This window comes from Nyctereutes procyonoides, unplaced genomic scaffold, assembly GCF_905146905.1.
Source record: "Nyctereutes procyonoides isolate TBG_1078 unplaced genomic scaffold, NYPRO_anot_genome, whole genome shotgun sequence".
Lineage (NCBI taxonomy): Eukaryota > Metazoa > Chordata > Mammalia > Carnivora > Canidae > Nyctereutes > Nyctereutes procyonoides.
In genome coordinates this window covers 62194928-62209553 of record NW_026575146.1, presented here as the reverse complement: position 1 = coordinate 62209553, position 14626 = coordinate 62194928, and the positions used below count along the sequence as shown (strand labels likewise).

General features: G+C 43.9%; 1 protein-coding gene across 2 annotated transcripts in view; it reads right to left on the bottom strand.

The window, feature by feature from the left end:
* The window catches only part of AUH (AU RNA binding methylglutaconyl-CoA hydratase), a 161668-nt gene that overhangs the window by 5930 nt on the left and 141112 nt on the right, over positions 1-14626 (bottom strand). For both annotated transcript variants that reach the window (XM_055310430.1, XM_055310429.1), the window contains 2 exons: positions 3799-3986; positions 346-396 (listed from right to left, as the gene is read on the bottom strand). In XM_055310430.1, the coding sequence (XP_055166405.1) occupies positions 346-396; positions 3799-3986 (239 nt within the window). The remainder of the gene's footprint in view (positions 1-345; positions 397-3798; positions 3987-14626) is intronic.

Sequence of the window (14626 nt, the reverse complement as noted above, 5' to 3'; positions counted from 1 at the left end):
TGTTGAGAATACACAGAACGACCTTTTCTTCTGGTTTTCTATGAACTATTACCCAATAAATCTGTCTATAGCTGAATGGCAAAAACAGCGAGCATGTCATAAGCTGCAGGACATGAGTGAAATTCCCAAGTTCTGTGATTAAGATCCTGATTCAACAATAGCTTAAGCAGAATGAAATCAATAGTGTAGCTAAAAACGAAACAAAACAAATAAAAAAAACCCTAAGCCTCAGTAGCCTGTAGTAATAGTAACATTGGAACAGATGGATTTTAGAGCATTAAAAAATAAATTAAATTAAATCTCCACTATCTCCTCCAACATGAACTCAAGCATTAAGGCACTCACCTCCATCCCTTGATTAATTGCTAATTTTGCCACTCTCACTGCAACGGGTCCCTAAAATTCAATTAAAGAAATAGATTTTAGTTACTATTTATGCAAATTATGTTGTATGTCTCAGTAAAATTCAGAAATTCCCATTGCTGGAATCATGGCAAAGAAGCAACAAAAACTGTAAGACAGTTAATGGGAAATTTCTTTCTGGCCTTGCAAAGTCTACACAACACTTGGAAGAACTCTACTGGACTAGTAACTCCACATGCTTGCAGGTCAGCAGATGGGTGTGCCAGGAGAGGGCCGACCATTTTTCAGCAGATCTCCCTGGAAGTGAAGTAGGGAAAAGAAAAGGAGATGATGACACAATGCCACATGGAAGTGAAGGCGGAAAAACAAAAGACGATGACATGACACCACAACCACAAATGGCCTGACAGGAACCTGGGCTGGCGATGAGGTGAACGTTCCTGTCAGGGTCTGTTTCACACTCTGGCTCTGCACCTGTCCTCCTCGGGCTTCCATAACTAAGCACGATGAGGATGTATGGGGAAAAAGGTGCCCTCCAAGCAGTGCTCCGACACCACACAAAAGCTTGCAGCCCAAGTAAGTCCTTCAAGATACGTGAGGGTCACAGGGGAAAAAACTGGGTGTCTGCCGTGAAAATATTACTTTTGTCGACTTTAAAAAGCAAAATGCTCCAGATGGAATTTAGCTGTTTGCCCACATTTTAAATTCCTAAAAACTGTTTATGGGTCATGAAGTTAGCATTCAATGGTATCCTTTCAAGTGTCTTTTGGATTAGAATGCAAAATAGGCTCTAAATAGCAGAAGCACCAGAGGACTCCAATAAATAATGAGTAAATGCCTGATGGCAGGAAAAATACCATTCTTCCCAGGCAGAGGTTTCATTCATCAACTTTAACCCGTCAGAATTCTCTAAGTCAGACACTTATTAAAAATCTTCCTCAGAAGCCACAAGTTTGTGAGGCTCATACAAGTATCTTTGTCAGAATTCTTGAAAATGTGATCTGCAATATGTGCAACACACACTAGAACCATGCTTTTAAGATCATCAAGCCTTTCCTTTTTTGTTTTTTGTTTGTTTTTTGTTTTTTTTTAAACAGACTGCTCCTGTCAGTGAGAGTCTTCTCTATCCCCCTGCATCCACCAGCTGACCCAGACCAGGTGGTTGTCCAACTCCTGTGTGTGCGTGAATGGATGGAACAGGTATGGGAGCCGCTCCTGAGGGACATGTGGGCCGCAGGGACAGCAAAGTTTATGAAACTGGGAAAACAGGAAAACAGAAATGCTGGAAGATGCAATGTTCACTCAATGGGCCTCTTTCAAAATATAAAAGCAACAAAACCTCTTCTTCGGGACATTTTTTTTCCTTGAACAGAAAAATGGAAGTAACATCCAATACAGAAATCAGAAACACTGATTTTATAGAAGTTTTCTAGTATCTAAAAGAATCATCATTCAGTGACAGAAACTAGAAATAAAGAGTATCACCCTCAAATTTTGTTCTGTAACTTCTGCATATGTACAGCCACACATCTTCTGAACCATAAGCATCTCCCTTGCCCTGGGGAAAAGGTTTAGTGGTTAATGTTCTCAGACGCACGTCCTCCAGATAAAAGGGACAGGACATAAGGACACCTGTTTTGCCACCTTGTGGAGTGCAGCTGGCTGTCAGATGGCAGGTGGGGAGGCATGGGTACTGAGAGCCACAGGAGAAAGTACGATGAGGTACAGAGGTGCCCAGGGGTACAGACTGCAGGAGGGAGCTGAGTCATCAGTCCAAAGGACCAGGAGAGGCTGCAACGATCAGAACTGGAAGGATGCCATGTCTCTTCTTAAACACCTCCCTCATTTCAATGCAGATGTGCACTGGCCTTAGAGTTTTAAGCAAAAGGAAGTCATTAAGCCAATACTTAGTTAAACTTCTGCTTCTCCTGCTACATGTACCTTTAACTTCTCTTTAGGCAGACATTACCCTAATGTTTTGGGGAAATATTAATACCAAAGTTTCAGTGAGAGCCTTTTTGTTTTTCCCTAAAGCACCAAAAATCTTTTCTATTTGCTGTCTCCATCAATTGAGAGCATAGAGCTCTTGTCACTTACATGGGGAATGAATCATGTAAGGATGTAAGCGCCGTGTCCTAAAAGAGCACACAGCTAGCTAAGTGAGAAGGACTGAAGTATCAACACCCGGCAGCGTGGTTCTAGAAACTGACTCCACCGTGAGGCCCCACCTGTCAGCAATCAGGGGACAAGCGGGGCCCAGCAGACCTGAGCCCCTGTCTGCCGACTGGGAACTCCTAACAACACCTTCTGAAACATGATGCAAAGCCCTAAACAAATGTGAAGGGCAATAAGCATTTCTCTAGAGGGAGGTTTCATGAGACTCCCAGAAGGATCTGTAGCCCCCAAAAGGGTTATGAGTCCTGTTGGCATCAAACGGTGGAGGTGGAGAGGAAGTAACTCTGATTCCACTACTGGGGAGTTATAAAACCTGAAACTCCACTAGGGATCAAGACAAATTGCTAATTGCTCACAAAGCAAAAGTCCTCTTATCTGTGATTTTAGAAGAAAGGAATATCCGGAAAATACACCAGAAAGAAAGAACAAAGAACACCTAGACCTGGCCTCATGATGCACCGCTGTTAACATTACTCATAAGAACTGTTGTTTGTGAGCAAATGCACCGTGTATTCCAGATTCAAAAGTCTTGAGGCGGGGAAGAATACTGTGTGCAGAAGGGTGAAGACAGTGCCTACAACATCACAGAAACACAAGCAGGGGCATCTGGGTGGCTCTGTCGGTGAGGCGTCTGCCAGGGTCCTGGGAGGGAGCCCCCGTGTTGTGTCGGCCTCCCCGCTCAGTGGGGGAAGTCAGCTGCCTTCTCTGCCCCTCCCCAACTCATGTGCTCTCTCTCTCTCTCTCTCTCTCAAATAAAAGACAAAAAAAACAAAAATCAGACACAAGGAGACACATGGTGGCTGTGGTGCGGGCAGGTCACTTCAAACCAAGCTGCGGCAACCAAGGCCTGTGCTGGGATGCTGGCTGTGGTCTTCCCAGCATGGATGCTTCAACGGGGCTTCAGCTTGGGGGTGACTCAGCGTGACAGCCCATCTGTGGCTCTCTCTCTGTGTGTAAGCTCAGGTCAGAAGGGTCAGGGGGCTAGTGAGGGAAGTTGCTAGGAAGCTGTCATACGTCAGTATGCACGCCACGCGTTATCAGAGCACGGCTACCGCGTGGGCCCCACATTATCTCCAAATCTTAAATTTTAATTCTGAAGGTCCTTCATGTTAATCTAATTTATGACTGCTTCCAGTTTTAGGGCTACCACATACTTTTCTATTTGGAAAACATCTCACATTGGTATGTGAGAGGACTGTCTTGTCAATTTGCTGTAAAGTTATTTAAAAAGAGGAAAAAAGGAAATGCAATCAGAAATACCTGAGGTAAAAACTCTCTTGCTAGGTCCAAGGCCTTTCGGTAGGCAGCATCCCCCTCCTGGTTCTGTTCTAGAACATGGCTGATCAAGCCCACAGCTTTGGCCTCTTGACCATCGAGCACACGTGCAGAGAAGATGAGCTCTTTGGCCAGGGACATCCCAATAGCACGTGGCAGGCGCTGTGTCCCCCCTGCAGAGAGAATGGGGCAAATGCAGGCAATGAGTTCATACCTTTAGTCTTAACATTTCAATGTTTCACTTCTTGGCTTAAATAAACAAGGGCCAGAAGTTTATATGTCAAGATTAGTAACTGGCAAACTACTTCAAAGCAGAATCTAATTAGTTTATCAAATTAATAATGCCCCCCAAAACCATGTGAGTACCTTCTGCAATTGTTAAGGGGTTCTGGCTCTCTTTATTCCTTGCAACACAGCTGGTGTGTCCCCAAATTGAATCCACAGTCATTACCACAGCAAGAGCATGTGGCACACAGGGTGGGCAAGCCACACTGTCCCTGAGCCCATTCACTGGATGCTGGGCACCTCATTTTTGGTTTAGACAAAACTTGTCAGGACCCGAGAATTCAACTCACCACGTGCTCTTTAAAGAATTGCTGATGGTAAATGAATTGCAGACTAATAAAAGAAGGAAACCAGGTAGTTACAGGTGAAAACAGGTTCTGTCCTCCTGGTGGCGCTTATGCTTTTGGCGCAAGCACGAATCACCCATCTCTCCTCCCCGTTATGTTCTAGTGACAAGGCCAGGATTTCGTTAAAGAGAAAGCTAGACAAAAGCAGGTAATATTCTTATCTGGTGGCCTCCATTATTACCAATAAGAATACGGAAGCAGCTACAGTGTTAGGCTTTTTTATTACTTTTTTAAAAATTTAAATTCAATTTGCCAACATACAGTATAACACCCAGGGCTCATCCCATCAAGTGCCCTCCTCCGTGCCCATCACTCAGTAGTTACCCCAGCCCCCCGCCCCTACATCCCCTTCCACAACCCTGTTTGTTTCCCAGAGTTAGGAGTCTCTCATGATTTGTCTCCTTAATTTTCCCCCCAAATCTCATCCTTAGGGCAGCTGAGGGGCTGCCCCAAGGCACTGGTGGCCAGGAAAGCACACTGGCGACCCGTCATCCAAACAAGCTCACTGGGTTTTGTTTGGTCCACACGTCCCAGTCAAAAGTGGCGAAGTGAAAAATAACGACCACAGGTTCCAGAAAGCGTATTTCCCTTCAGTGATGAAATATATTCCTACATTTTGAACAAATAAAGCTAGCACGCCTGCATTGGTATTAAGCAGATGCATTTAAGAACCATGAGAAGCCATTTAGGAAACATGGGGGATTCAGAAAAACAAACATACACAAAACTCAGTGAGTTGGAAAGGACTGATACTTTCAATTGGGACTGGGTTTGAACACAAATGAGTACTGCTTCTATAAAATACAATTTATTAAGTGTTTACACTGCCTCAGCAGTAAGAGATGGTGAATTTATAAGTGTTTTACTTGATGTGGCAGAAAAACGTGTGTTGGAACAAAATGAAGCATTGACAAATTTAAATCTAACTGTAAACGGTGATGTTGCTCGGTGTGGGAAAGATGGGTCTAAGAACTTATGGGACAAGCTGCAGGGAAAAGACAAGTTATTTATGGTGCTCCCAATGGCAGCTGATTAGAACAGAGATATAAATACAACCCATACAGCTCTATTTCCTCATGGAGCTGATGAGAATTTTCACGAGACGGACCAACTTATGGAGACAGTATTCATGATAAGCACATTAGGAGATGATTCTCTTTTGTGTTCTGTGAAAAGTCTGATGTAGACTGGTCAAAATCAGCCGATGTGACCCTCAACAATCCCTGTTAATGTCATACTTTCTATTCAACTGGGACCATGGAGTCTTGCAAGTCCATAGAGCTTACACCCATTCATCCTATCATTTCATTCATAGTTATTCTCCAGGAATGAGGATTTTGTAGAAGTTAAAGAAAGAACGGTGATGAAACAGAGGCCACAAAACACATCCATTCCCTGAGCTGAACAGCATATAACTCAAGTCCTGCTTGGTGAAATGGATGCATACCAGAAGAGTCTGCTGGAGGACATGACCTCCTGCTCAAGAGAGCTTCCTGGTTTTGTTGAAAACAATCCTCACCAGAGGATCTAGGAAAATCCTCACCTTGGCTCACCAACTAACACTGCATCTAAGACTCAGCCTATAGGGTGACATCACAAGCCATCCACCCTAGGAACCTCATGTAAGTGGGCCCATACAGTGCTCATCCTTCTGTGTCTGATATATCACACTAAGCATATTGTCCTCTGGGTTCGTCCGGTTGTAGGGAGTCAGCATTTCCTCCCTTCATGAGGCTGAATAATATTCCATTGTATAAATACCAAGTTTTATATATTCACTGACCCAGTAATGGTCACTTGGGTTGCTTCTACCTTTCAGCTATTAAGAATAATGCTGCCATGCATGTGGGAACAAATATCTCTGAGACTCTACTTTCTGTCCTTTTGGGTAGATATCCAGAGACAGAGTTGTTAGATCATACAGAAAAATTTGAGTTTAATTTTCCTGAAGAATAGCCGCACTTTTTGCTACTAGCTGCTCATTTTACATTCTTATCAACAGGGCACAAGGATTCTAATTCCACATTCTCACTAATAAGCATTCTTCTCTGTAGTATTTTATTTGCAGGGGGAGGGGCGGGGGGGAAGGGGAGGAAGAGGAGGGTTTGATGGTAACCTTCTTGATGGGTGTGAAGTGGTATCTCACTGTGGTTTATGATTTCCCTAACAACTAGTCACACTGAATTTCTTTTCACTTGCTTATTGGCCATTTGTGTATTTTCTTCCAGAAAAAAAACATCTATTTAAGTCCTTTGCCTATATTCTAATTGGGTTGCTTTTTGGAGATGATTATAGGGGTTCTGTATATATTCTGGATAGTAATCACTTATCGGATATATGATCTGCAAATATTTCTTCCCGTTCTGTGGATTGCCTTTTTCCTCTGTCCTTTAAAGCACAAAAAGTTTTTAATTTTGATGAAATCCATTTTTTTTCTTATATTGCCTGTGCTTTTGGTGTAATATCCAAAAAATCATTGCCAAATCCAAGGTCACAAAGTTCTTCTACTGTTTTCTTCTAAGATATTTTTATAGTTTCAATTCTTACATTTAAGGTCTTTGATCCTTTTTTTAAAAAATTATTTATTTATTTATTTATTCATGAGAGACACAGAGAGAGAGAGAGGCAGAGACAAAGGCAGAGGGAGAAGCAGGCTCCCCACAGGGAGCCTGATGTGGGATTCGATCCCAGGACCCGGGATCACACTCTGAGTGGAAGGCAGGTGCTCAAGTGCTGAGCCACCCAGGTGCCCCTCTTTGATCCATTTCAAACTAATTTTTATTTATGGTGTAAGGTAAGGGTCCAACTTCATTCTTTCACATGTGGAAGTCAGTTTTCCTAACACCATTTGTTGAAAGGGGCATTCTTGAATAGTCACACTAATACGTTATTTAAGTTGCTCATTCCTACTGAAATTTTATCTTTAGGAAACCTGTCTGGTGACAAATCATCTGGCCAGTTTTTCTGTGCTGCAACCAGTCTGCAGAAATCAAAGTTCGACAGAACTAGAGGTAACTGCCTCCCTACTCCCTCAGTCATATAAAATTTGTGACTTCCAAGTTTATAAAAATGATGTGACCTGTTCAGTTTGCCTTCCTCAATTAACACTGATAGTGTGAGCAAGAGCCATACAAATGGAAGTTACTAAACCACAGGGCATCACGATACAAAAAACTAGATACAATTGATGAGGAATCTAAGATTTCCACCAGTATCTCACAAATAGTAACCCTAGATAGAAAATACCTTTTTTAAAGGTTTTTTTTTTTTCATTTATTTATTCATGAGAGACACATAGAAAGGCAGAGACACAGGCAGAGGGAGAAGCAGGCTCCCTATAGGGAGCCTGATGTGGGACTCGATCCCAGGACCCCAGGATCACGACCTGAGGCCAAGGCAGGTGCTCAACCTCTGAGCCACCCAGGCGTCCCAACAGAAAATATTTTTATGTCAACATTCTACTCCAGCTTGGAAGTGCTTCTGTTTGTGAATAGCAATTTTCCATTATAAAACGAAACAAAACACGAGTGCCTGTTAGGAGAGTCAAGGCTCGGTGCAGCACCGACCCCATCCTGCAACCAGAGAGACAAGAAGCGCCACCGAGACCTGATATGAGGGAAAAGGCGTCTGATTTCAGTTCCAAATGCAAAGAGGATTATTAGAGAGAATTTACTTCAGTTCATCTTTCATCAATTCTTTCTGAATATTCAATTCCACTATCAGTTTAGCCTTAAGTAAAAACAAAGACACCATGTCCTATTTGTCCGCTGCTTCTCTTATACCAGGCTCACCCACTAGATCACACAACCTGCTTACTTCCCATAGGACTGGAGTTTAGGATGATAAAATGCCACCTCTCCATACAGCCTCGAGGACTGACAAGACTAAACAGTGGGACCAAACCTGAGGTGGTCCCCAGTGGAATGCAACCTGTTCCGCTCTGGCAGCAGCCCTAATACGTCAAGATCTCAGAGTTCTGCCAGCCTCTCCCCAGAACTTACGCTACTGTCTGTCCCAAGAGCTTCCGACCTGGAGCCCTGACTCCTGGTCATGCCCTGCTCTGAGGCTCAGAGAGTTTTAACAGTTTGCCCAAAGTCAGAAAGTTAGGTTGCAGAAACAGGATTCAAACTTACCTCTGACTGATTCTTATCTACTATGTGGTAAAAAAATACAAAGAGCGACTTATGAAAAGAACTGATGGCTTCTTGTAGGAAATAAGAGGTGTGTGTATGGTATGCATCAGTATGTAATAATGTAAGCAGGCATACACATACCGAACCTGCCTAGAAAGTTGTCTCTGTGGAGTCAGATGATAGCTCTTTTTTTTTTTTATTCTGCCTTCCTGTGTTTCCAAAAAAATCTGCAATGTATAGGTAATATGATACTGTAATAGCGTCATTTCCAACATGGTAACACAATGTTCACGCGTTCAACAAGTACTTATTGCGGCTTCCTGCCCCAGGCACATAGATACGGTTGTGTAATAAACACCCCCCCCCACCCGTCTGGATCTTACGCTCTCATAGAGAAGCCCACAACGAGCCAACGAAGACATACTGTCAGGCAGCAGAACAGTAGAGTGTCGGGGTGTGGAGTGCACACAGCATAAGACAGGATGACCAGGGAGGGGCTCTCAGGAGGTGACACTGGAGCTGAGACCAGGAGAAAGCAGGGAGTGCCCCAGTGCTCAGGTCTTGTGGAGACCGTGTCTGATTCATGGAGGAACACAGGGAAACCGGAGTGACTAGAGCACAGAGCAGGGATATGCAGGTGGCAGCAAACACAGCCCAAGAGGAGCAGGGCCAGATACTGTGGGCCCCCTGCACGGTCCTAGGGTTTACTGAGGGTGACAGGAAGCCACTGAGCATCTGACAGCAACCTCAGAAAGCAGTGGTGTGGGATCATCATTCTATAGTGAAGATTTGGGTTTGAAGATCAGCTATAGTCATGATGAGCCAGGAAGACAAAGGTAGGTAGGCTCACACTATGTGTAGGAGGGTCCCAACAGATTTGGAAAGAAATTTCAAAACAAGGTCCCAATTTGCTTTCAGTAGTATCTATGTTTGGCTGCCTTCATTAAAATCTTGGTCTTGCTTCTGGAGACCCCCTACTGGTAGGTGGCTTGGGACAGTCAGTAGATCTTCCAATGGAGGCCAAGGGGCTAGAACCTCCTTCTCTCAGCCCTAGCCCAGTTGGGCAGGCAACCAAGAGGTCTGGTCCATGGGATGTGATTTCTCAGGACCAGGCATCCTGAATGGGTGACCTTGTGACAACACAGGGGCAGGGGGATGTACAGACCCGATGATCCTTGTGTTTATACTGTGATCCTGGCCACGCTCTGCCAGCCAGTGCGGGCTATCTCATTCCAGGGCTCCTAGGTTCCACTTTGTGTTCTAAGCCCTGTTATCTACCCATCTATTAATTCTGGAAACCTTACAATAAATTTCCTTTTCTTTTAGGATAGTCTGAGTCAATTTCTATTGGATGTTTTCTACGTCATGAAGGACACAAACAATGTAACTAGTAGTTTTGTCTTTGTCTTTCTCAAAAATAGATGAAGCCAAATGGGAGTGTATCTATTGTATTTTTTTGCAAATAAAATCCATGTGTTCAATCTCTTAATTTATTGGTTTAGTGACCTACTGTGTGCCAGATGCTGTCCCGGGTGCTGAACACACAGTAGTAAACCAGATAGATTCTCCAATCTTAAAAAGCTCATTACATCTTAGAGGCAGAGAGGAAAGAAGAAGAGCAATTAACAAGCACAGGAACAAGACAGAACAAGTGCCATGGAGAGAATTTAAGGCAGAGGAACAGGCTGTGAGATAACCGCTATATGTCTGATTTAGATTGAGTGGCTGGGGAAGAGCCCTGGTGGATAAATGTGAAACCTGTGCCTGAATGCTAACAAGGCAGCCACACGAAGATGGGTGAGGACACCAGCTACGTGAAGGCCTACAGTGAAGCCTGGCTCAGCATATTTGGGAAGGAGATTACTGTAGGAACACAGGGGGAAGGAATGTGAGGGGAGTAGAAGGAAGGGAGTGGGACAGGCAGGTTCAGATCACACAAACGCAGTGCAGTTTCCATCTTACTCTACGGGTGACGCAAAGACGCTGGAGGTTCTGAGCATAAGGTGACATAATTTGATTTGTGTTTTAAGAGATCCTTTGTAAGTCTGGCAGAGAACACGTTACAGGGGTGCCCAGCAGGAGGCTGCTGGTGTCATCCAAGTGCCACATGACGGTGGCTGGAATGGAAGTAGGGTAGCACACGGTGGGGGGGTCAGGGAGGGGAATTTGGTGTAACTGTCCAAAACTAGTGAAAAAGATATGAGGAGACTGGGAAATTAATCCATAAACCGGTTTTCTGACTAGAGCACAGGAATGGTAGGGGGCATTTTCTCTGACACGGGGAAGACAGGAGGCAGTGGGGTGTGCTCAGGCCATGTTAAGCTCCACACAGAAGTGGAGCAGGCAAGGATGTGACCGGATATGCTGTCTAATGCTTATTCATGATGACCATCACACACATGGCATTCAGAGCCAAGGGCCTGCATGAGACCACCTCGGGACACTGGTTAGAATAGAAAGGAGCAGAGAGACTCAATGAGACCCTGGGAGGTGCCCAGTTGCGTGAGTGAGGTGGAATAAATGCAGGAAGGTGGTGCTCAGCCGCAGCCAATCACTCCTGGGCGTCTGCCCCCTACTGCTCACTCCAGTCTTCTTCTAGGAAGCCTGCAAGGATCTTCTGGGAGAGTCTGTCCTCACAGGAATCAAGGCATCCAGGAATAAAGAGGTGTTTTCCTAGGTGTGACCACATCCACACATGACCCCTGGAGCAAGGACAGCCACCTCATGACCATGATGGAAGCAGCAAGGGCAGAGTCTTCCAAATAAAGATGGCACAGCACAAAGACTTCACTGGGCTGCCAAACTCAGCAGTCCCCAAACTGCCTTACTTGGAGACTTTCTGTGATTACTTGGCACTTTCTTAGAGATCCAGCTCCTGAAGTAGGGTTTTCTGTTATTAGTACCAACAATGTCTGTGAGTGTAGATGGACCAAGGAAAGTGAGCTGAACACATATTTTGGGGAGTGGGAAGTAAACATGTGAGGGAAGTGTGGGGGAACTGCTGGGCAAAGCAGATGACATATCCAAGATCTGTGGTCACAAGACGAGTTAGCATGGTCATCTGCTCCTTCCCAGCAACTGGTGGCCATCTGGGTGCAGGCACAGCAAAGGCAGAGATAAGCTGGACAAGTACACAGAGAGGGAGGCAGAAAAGGAAGAGCAAGAGGGGACACTGACCGAGCAGACCCCAGGCAATGACATTATGTGAGCAGTCCTGAGCGTTTCCTATCTGTGAACTAACTCATGTTGGCCTCCCGACTTCCCTGTGAGGCTGGTGTGAAGAGAGATAAGGTTACTTGTAAGGAAGTCATTCTGACGAAGGACCATGAGACCAAGGCTGGGTGCCAGAGCAGGGATGTGCTGAGATGAAAAGGGCCACAGATACAGTGATTTGGTGAGGTCCAAGGAGGCCTGGACAGTGGGGATGCTGTAGACCCACACACAGGAAATCTCAATAAGGAACGCAGCCAGTGGTGATGGCATGGAAGTCACGGGTATGACCCTGGTGGTGCGGGACGGTAAGGAGAATAAGACATGAGTGGCTGCAATCACGGACCCAGAACTGACACTCATTCTGGGGATAGGAGGGGGTAATGTACACAAGATGCCGATTATCACAACTCCTGAAACAGGCTTTCTTTGTTTTAAAACCTGTGGAATAGCAAACATTGGGATACTGGAAACCTACTACTCTAAATCGGAAAAATAGTAATACTTCCTTGGTCCTTTCAAAAGCACCAACTCATTTCCCCAACTACTAATAAAAGAGCTGGAAAAACTCTCTTAAACTGCCAGGTAACAACAGTTGACCACAATTTCTGCATATATTTAGCATTTCTAAATACCAATTACCTAATTATTTAACACATATTGAATTCACTGAGGGAGTATGTTTGGTTGCAGAAAACAAATCCATCAAGTATGAATTATATTTCCTCCCTCATGCCATTAAACATATGATGAAAATAAACAATTTCAGAACTGTCAGAGGGCTCATTCATGTCCAAATCTAACATGCTCTTGGCACTCACATTCTGGAAGCAGGTAGCTCTGAACCACTGTCAGAAGCCAGGGACAAAACAAAAACAAAAACAAAAACAAAAACAGGATACAAATACTTAAAATGGATGTCTGTCGTTTTTGCTTGAAATCTATCAATAACAAAAATGAGTTTGTAACTGCAGTTTTTCCATGGTTGATTCTTTTCCTTCATTTACTAATTTTCAGGATTAACAATGTGGCTCCCTAAAATCTGTCAAAGGTGACAAGTTTCTAGTCTCTGAGAACCTTCACAGGCTTACAGATTTTCACATTATCTGATGGATGCATTAGCATGCACCAGGTTCATCTGTACTGAGGTTCCAACTGGCCCATCTTTGGCCAGTGGGAACAGACTTAGACTGCCTCTAGTGACCTTCTGATATGACCTTAATAGTCTCTGATAACTTCTCATTGCCCTAGGATCACAAAATATTCCAAGCTCATCTAGTACATCTCCTACCCAGACCCTGAATGGGCCACTTTCCCCGAACCCTGGTTTCTTTCCACAGGGCAGCATTTAATCCAGCATCCATACAAGAGCCATGACTTTGGATGCATATCGAAGATGTAGGACCTTTCCCAAAAGTCATATTCTCTCAGTGATTCTGGGCTGAGTTTCGAGGCTCCGTTCTTCTAAAAGATGAGCATGGAGGACGGGTGCCAACAAAATGCACGTGGGGAACAAGTCTTTGGCAGTCAGGCTTCGCTGTGTGATGCTGCCACATCTCCAACCTTTTCACTGTCCACTCTATTAAATCCAGCCTCTTTCACAGGACCTACAATTTTATTACTCTGATTCGACCACTTCCTTGAAACCTTTGAAGTCAACCACAAAATTTAGGAGAATTTTCTCAAGGCTGCATCAATATCACAAACGGCAAAGAAGTCAGAGCACAAGCTCTTGTCTTCCTCCTTTGCTGTCCTTGACCTGCATACTCTGTCCTCCAGGTTATCTCCTGGTTCAAAAAGGCTGAAGTCTTGTCATCATGTGTGCAAACTAAGGAGAAGGAAAGGCAAGAGTGCTGTGCTTTCAGAGGCACTGATTAAGCCCTAGCCAACACCCCTGTTTCCACCTCACTGGGTAGAACTTGGTCACGTGGTTGCAGGTGGCGGGAAAGGTTACCGTCTTGTCTTGTATTTTGCCATAAATAGGGAATGAACCTGGGCTCTTATCACTAAGGGAAAATGGAAACAAGTAAGCAATGAGCAGTTGCTACCCTGCTTGGTGAAACTGTTTAAATCATGTAACAAAATGTTCTCATGTTTACTTACCATGTGGATAGAATGAAAATATATTTGAAATTTTATGTTCCTGTTAAAAATTTCCCAGAATTTAACATCTGTTATTTTAAGAAGGCATCAAGGATTGTTCTATGTAATCTCTCCTCAGATTATGCCACTCAAATTTACTTTAAAGTAGCAACTTTAGATGAGCAATAGCTTAAACACAGCAAGCTTGTTTTTGCCAGCAAAGGGAAGAGGTCAAGATTTTCACATTATTTGGCGATGTCCCCCACTGCTCTGTATTCCTCACAGCCTCGTGGGCTTGCTGGCCCAACCTGGGACTCCCAGACTAAAGTCCTAAACTGAAAGTCTAAAATAAACCAAACACAGATGTTACCTTCATTTTGTTATATTGACATTATTTAAACAGTTTAAAGCAAGCTTATTGACAATTCACAATCAGTTATAATGTAATATATAAATAACTGCCACAGCTTATGGATCACAAATTATGTTTCAGTAACATTTACAAGGTAGAAAATGCCATATTCTCTGTTTCTGTTTTTTAAGCTTCTTTTTTAGCCTTTACCTTTTCCCTTCTTTTACAACTTCATGAAAAAAGAAGCCACAGTAATACAGAGAACACTGCTAACAAATTCACCAAGTTGAAAAGTTATGTAGCTACCACATTAATGGCATCTGCTGCCATAATGAGAAAGGATCTCTGACTTCTAGAACTGAGTATCGCTTTTGAATTATGTCTAAATCCCCTCTCATAAATAG